The sequence below is a fragment of the Salvia splendens genome, chromosome 6, assembly GCF_004379255.2.
Source record: "Salvia splendens isolate huo1 chromosome 6, SspV2, whole genome shotgun sequence".
Lineage (NCBI taxonomy): Eukaryota > Viridiplantae > Streptophyta > Magnoliopsida > Lamiales > Lamiaceae > Salvia > Salvia splendens.
The window spans coordinates 15,236,650-15,243,194 of record NC_056037.1 but is presented as its reverse complement, the minus strand read 5'-3'; the positions used below and the strand labels follow the sequence as shown (position 1 = coordinate 15,243,194).

Sequence of the window (6,545 nt, the reverse complement as noted above, 5' to 3'; positions counted from 1 at the left end):
GCTTTGCCTACTTTGAGAGGTAAAAACACTATATTTGTGGTGGTTGATAGGTTGAGCAAATATGCTCATTTCATGGCATTAGCACATCCCTTCACAGCCAAGGATGTTGCTGAGGTTTTTCTTAACTCAGTCTTCAAACTCCATGGAATGCCTGCTAAAATAGTCAGTGACAGGGGATCTATCTTTATGGGGGTGTTCTGGAAGGAATTCCTTGGTTTGCTTGGTGTATAGCTCTTGTACTCGACGGCTTATCACCCGGAGACTGACGGCCAATCGGAGGTTGTTAATAGATGCCTTCAGTGTTACTTGCGCTGCTCAGTGGGTGAGAAACTCCACTCTTGGTCTCAATGGTTGGGTCTTGCCGAATATTGGTACAATACATCTTACCATTCCAGCATTCAGATGACTCCTTTTGAAGCTCTTTATGGCTTTGCTCCCCCTCTACACATACCATACTAGCCTGGTGATTCCAATGTAGAGGCGGTGGATATCACTGTTCGAGATAGGGAGGCGATGATTGCCATGTTGAAGTCGAATCTGCAGAGAGCAGCCGACCTTATGAAGAAACAAGCCGACAAAAATAGGAGTGATAAGGAGTATAATATTGGAGATTGGGTGTGGCTGAAGCTGCAGGCATACAGGCAGAAATCTATACATGGTTGTCATCAGAAGTTCGAGCCTAAATTCTTTGGTCCATACCGGGTTATTGACATAATTGGGAAGGTAGCTTACAAGTTGAACCTAGCTACTTCGGCCTCTATTCACAATGTCTTCCACGTTTCATTGTTGAGGCCGGCTTCTGCTCCTACTGGCCTAATTCCAGATCTTCCACCTATATCCTACATCAATGATGATACTCCTCAGACTGTTCTTGAACGAAGGATGGTAAAGCGCCATAATCAAGCGGTGACACAATGGCTTATTCACTGGGCGGGACGATCCTCGGGGGATGCTTCTTGGGAATTTGCGGATGTGATTAAGGAGAGGTTTCCTTGGCTCCTGGTGGACAAGGAACCTTAAGGGGAGAGTATTGTTGCATGCATGACTTGAGCCGTGAGTATAGCATGCATGCAACGAGCGCATCCTTGTGATAGCAAGGAGGTGCATTATCTTAATACTTAAATAAAGATGACGTGGAGTAATAAGGCACATGAAGGCACATGATACATCCTAGTCAGCTTGCTGAGGCGCCGACGTGGAGAAATGCAATACACGTGAAGGGGGAGTAGTATAAATAGAGGAGGCCACCACCTTTGAAGAGCATGTTGAGAGTGTGATTGATCGTAAGCATTGGGTCGTGGATCCATCGCATCTATTGTTGCTTTCTTATCGTTAATTTCTTATTATTGTTCTTGTTTATGCAATTGTTGATCATCGTTGAATATTATCAATATAGTTCCTATTGTCTCTGATTCATCGATGTCGTGTGAGATCGTTGTTGATTTCTTTGGGTTTACGAGATATCGGTCAAAATCGGGAGATCTCGAGCTAAGACCGTATCAGCAATTTGGGCATAAAGCTCCAAATCAGGAAGTCGGAGAATCGGAGAAAAAATTATACCACAACTTTTCTCCGATAGTGAAATGCAACAATCGCCGTTTCTATTGTGAATTTACGAGAGATCCGGGGAATTTATGCCGGGTCCTCTGAGAAAACCGGCCTCTACCAAACAGTGGAGAAGATGAGAGAATGACCCATTTTATGGGCTTTTACGTGTTTTTGTGGGCTTTAAAGAGCTACCAATCACACCCTTAATGTACTAAGTCCAAAACCTCTTTTTAGACAAATGTGAAGGAGCAAGAGAACAATTTCGAACTTAGTAAAAAAATTGGAGTACCAAAATTCATCAAAAAGCTCACGATTTTAGATCATTATTCCTAAAAAAGATTGAAATTGCGGAAACAATAGAACTATAGTTGCACCTATCAGGCTAAAGTTTCCGAATAATAGAGAGATTGTCAGATCTAAATATATTCCTTCAAACCCAATCACGCGATACAGCATTGCTGTATTTCACACAATCCCACCCCACGATAAAATTCTCAATTTCGCCATAACCTTGCTCTAAACCCTAATTTCCTCCCATCCGGATTCAGATCCATAATCGGTACGTTCACCCCCGCACACATCGTATGTCTATACTTGCTCCCGCGCATTCGCATATCCGGATTTGGAATTTACTCATTTGAGCAATCCAACTTAGTTTTTTTGTTCTTTTCCTTTTTCGAGTTTGTTATTATTGTCATTTTCTGTGGTTAATTGAGTTATGTACGTGCTGCTATGATTGGAGCTGGTTTTGGAATCGATCTAATATGGTTCATAATTTTGGATTTGGTTAATCTGGTTCCTGAAGATTGTCACTTGTGTGTCTGTTGAACCAATTAGATTGGCGATCTAAGATTCTTATTAGTTTGAGAGGATGATGACGCAGGGATGGTAGAATCAAATTCAGTTCTGGATACAATTTTGCTATTACATGTGAATTGTTTTCTTAATGCATTTCTAAGCTGAAAGGACAAATAAATTTTTTGAAGCAACGTTAAAGTACATCACTGATTTATTACTTTTTCCCTTTGATTAACATAGTGTCACCAGTTATTATTACTTTTTGCTCTAGTGGTTTGTATGGATTAGAAGGTTTACCTAATTGGTTTGTGGTGTATTTAGCTTCTAGATACAGAAGTCCATTTTTTTGCAAATATTGTATACTCCAAGAGAAAATGACTTCAAGAGAATATGGCATATCTAGTAGTCTACCTTGAAACAGGACACAATGTAGGTTATTTTTTTCTTTCCCATTGAGCAGTTTAGCTTGTGCTGGATGAACAATTAATGAATTAAATGCATCTCAACCAAAAAATACTCACTATAATTACAAGTACTTTTAGGAATTACAGGCTTTAATATTTTTGTTCTGAACCTTGATTCAAGAGGTGGGATACACATGCTTAAGTTTCTGGTTAAAGTCTGGTTCTAAACCTGTATTGTGTCCTGAAAAGCTCCATACTTAGTTAAATTATGAGACTTGTAGTGTTGAACTTAAATCAAGAATACTAATGGGTGAATCTTCTTTTTGCAGCTTTGATTTTTTATGTCCTCAATTTAGATTTTAAAAGGCTGGTTTGGGAAATATTCTATGCTTTTCTTCTCTAGAGCAATGGCGCTCCCTTCAATTTCAAGAAAGCAATCATGCACTTTTTTGACATACTTGATTGTAATATTTCAAGCCTGCAATGGTTTCTATCTTCCGGGAAGCTATATGCATACATATTCACCAGGAGAGGAAATCTTTGCCAAAGTGAATTCTCTGACCTCCATTGAAACTGAGCTTCCCTTCAGTTACTACAGTCTGCCTTATTGCAAACCTCAAGGAGGAATTAAAAAAAGCGCTGAGAATCTTGGCGAGCTGCTAATGGGAGATCAGATTGACAACTCTCCGTATCGATTTCGGATGAATGTCAATGAGTCTCTCTACCTGTGCACCACTCCAGAATTGAGTGAAAATGATGTAAAGCTTTTAAAGCAAAGAACTCGGGATCTGTATCAAGTGAACATGATACTTGATAACTTACCCGCTATGAGGTTTACTAACCAAAATGGGGTTAAAATTCAGTGGACGGGTTACCCAGTTGGGTATACTCCTCAGAACAGTAATGATGATTACATCATTAACCATCTCAAGTTTAAGGTATATATTCATGAGTATGAAGGAGCTGGTGTGGAGATAATTGGCACAGGTGAAGAAGGTATGGGTGTCATTTCAGAAGCTGACAAAAAGAAGGCTTCAGGTTTTGAGATTGTTGGTTTTGAGGTTGTCCCTTGTAGTGTGAAATACGACCCTGAGAAGATGACTAAGCTACACATTTATGATACTGTTGCATCGGTCAGCTGTCCACAGGAGATTGGTAACTCTCAGATTATAAGGGAACATGAGAGGGTGTCCTTTACATATGACGTGGAGTTTGTAAAGAGCGATATCAGATGGCCATCTCGGTGGGACGCCTACCTGAAGATGGAAGGTGCCCGTGTGCACTGGTTCTCAATTCTAAACTCACTCATGGTAATTTTCTTCTTGGCAGGCATTGTTTTTGTCATATTTTTGAGAACAGTGAGAAGGGACCTAACAAGGTATGAAGAACTGGACAAAGAGGCTCAGGCCCAGATGAATGAGGAACTTTCTGGGTGGAAGCTTGTTGTTGGTGATGTTTTCAGAGAGCCTTCTCATTCAAAGTTACTCTGTGTGATGGTTGGAGATGGGGTTCAGATTACTGGGATGGCGGTTGTCACTATTGTTTTTGCTGCTCTTGGTTTCATGTCACCAGCTTCTCGAGGCATGCTGTTGACTGGCATGATATTGCTTTATCTTTTCCTTGGAATTGCTGCTGGGTATGTTGGTGTGAGAATGTGGACAACTATTAAAGGTACATCTACAGGGTGGAGATCAGTTTCTTGGTCGATAGCTTGTTTCTTCCCTGGAATCGTTTTTGTTATTTTGACTTTCTTGAATTTCATCCTTTGGGGAAGTAGGAGCACTGGGGCTATTCCACTTTCCTTGTACTTTATACTCTTGGCACTCTGGTTCTGCATCTCAGTGCCCCTCACTCTCTTGGGCGGACACTTAGGCACACGAGCTGAACCTATTAAGTACCCTGTGCGCACTAACCAGATCCCCAGAGAGATTCCTGCACGCACATACCCCTCATGGCTCCTCGTTCTTGGTGCTGGAACTCTTCCCTTTGGAACTCTCTTCATTGAGCTTTTCTTCATCCTTTCTAGCATCTGGCTTGGGAGGTTCTACTATGTCTTTGGCTTCTTGCTCGTCGTACTCTTTTTGCTGGTGATAGTGTGTGCAGAAGTATCTGTTGTCCTGACTTACATGCATCTCTGTGTTGAGGATTGGATGTGGTGGTGGAAAGCGTTCTATGCCTCTGGATCGGTTGCGCTCTATGTGTTCTTGTACTCCATCAATTATCTTGTCTTTGACCTCCAAAGCCTGAGTGGACCAGTATCGGCTACACTTTATCTCGGGTACTCACTGATAATGGCAGTCGCGATCATGCTCTCAACGGGCACCATTGGTTTCCTTACGTCGTTCTACTTTGTTCATTACCTCTTCTCGTCAGTGAAGATTGATTGAGGAATAGCATGGAATATATTGAGAGACCAGACCACCTTTGCGGGCACAGAAAATGTTTCAGCAGGGCATCGAAGTGCATTCTGAGGTTTTTCAGCAAGACATTATAAATTCTGTAGCTTGATTATAGTATGTTACTGTAGAGAGAGCCAAATTGTCATTTCTGCCACATTCCCCTCATTTCATTATAATCTTTGCGTCATAGCCTCGGTTTCTTTTTGTAATGCATGAAGTAGAAAAGAATTGTGATGAATTCTTGCTATTGAACTGTACCTATATATGCTGATAAAGAGATTGTGATTGTTTTGGTCTGAATAATCTGACAGTTTGTGTGCAAATTGCAAATGCATTTTCTTAGATGCAAATTACTTTGCTCTCGTATTTAGATTTGCTTGGGTTTGTGTATGATCGTTTTCATACACTTTTGAGCACCAAATACTTAATTTGGGAGTACATAATTTTTTATTCTGTAGAGCTAAATTTATCCTCTTTCTAAGTCATAAATGGACATTCTTATACATGTACCTCTTGAATTTTTGGTAACGTTAGGTATTTTTCTACAATTATACATTTATACTTGTAGTTTAATTGAAATGGGACATAAAAGCAATTGGCCATAAAATATAGAGTGACCTGCATGAAATGTCACTAACTTTTGCGTTTCTTACACCGGTAACCCATAATAAAAAAAATAGCATTACAAGGGTCTAACAAAATATACAATCACAAACCAGGTATTTTAACCATTTTTTGGACGAAAATGATCAAATGATTTGAAGGGCAATATTGTCTTATGACCCTCCCCCAAAACTGCACAACCTTGCACACCTACTCTGTTACTACTACACTACCTGTAAGTGATTTGTCAAACTACATGATTTTGTTTCTACTTTCCTATGATGAGTACCTGCGACTATATTATCTCTCCCTCTCTATTGATTAAGGTTTTTTGGCTTGGCAACTTTAATATGGCTTGACGCTTCCACATTACTATTTACAATACATACGTAAAAAACAACTCAGGAAGAATAATTAATTTTTTTATGAAATTAAATCTAATATTTAACAAAATTCGACTTGGGGAAATTTTTAAAAATACAGAACTTATTGAAAGTAGTGAGAAAACAGAACCATCTTGATTCTTGACTATTGTTAGTGGACCCTAAATAGTTTTATTATGCTTGTATTGGAAAAAATATAAAATAGCATTTGGTGGAAAGATTAGGTATAGTTTTATTAGGTTAGTATTGGAAAAATAAAACAAAAGCATGCGGAGGAAGTGGAACATTAGGTATACTTTGAGCATCTATATCCGTGCTCTATGGCAAGAGCATGAATGTGGGCCCGGATATTTATTAATTTTTTATTCTCTGCTATTCCCCAAGAGCTCAACATCCACATCAATGCTCTT

At 39.6% G+C, this 6,545-nt stretch overlaps 1 protein-coding gene across 2 annotated transcripts; it reads left to right on the top strand.

Annotated features, from left to right (window-relative positions):
- Positions 1–1,884: 1,884 nt before the first annotated feature.
- LOC121809375 (transmembrane 9 superfamily member 12-like) lies at positions 1,885–5,452 on the top strand. Of its 2 annotated transcripts, none has more exons than XM_042209957.1 (2): positions 1,885–2,107; positions 3,080–5,452. In XM_042209957.1, exon 2 carries the CDS (start codon positions 3,137–3,139, stop codon positions 5,135–5,137), a length of 2,001 nt encoding a protein of 666 aa, XP_042065891.1. In that variant the 5' UTR covers positions 1,885–2,107; positions 3,080–3,136; the 3' UTR covers positions 5,138–5,452. The 2 variants fall into 2 exon arrangements, with proteins under 2 accessions (XP_042065891.1, XP_042065892.1); XM_042209958.1 differs by having other exon boundaries at positions 1,885–2,130.
- Positions 5,453–6,545: the final 1,093 nt, after the last annotated feature.

Coding starts and splice junctions, on each gene's coding strand:
- LOC121809375 (XM_042209957.1), top strand. CDS start 3,137: ATGCTTTTCTTCTCTAGAGCAATGGCGCTCCCTTCAATTTCAAGAAAG.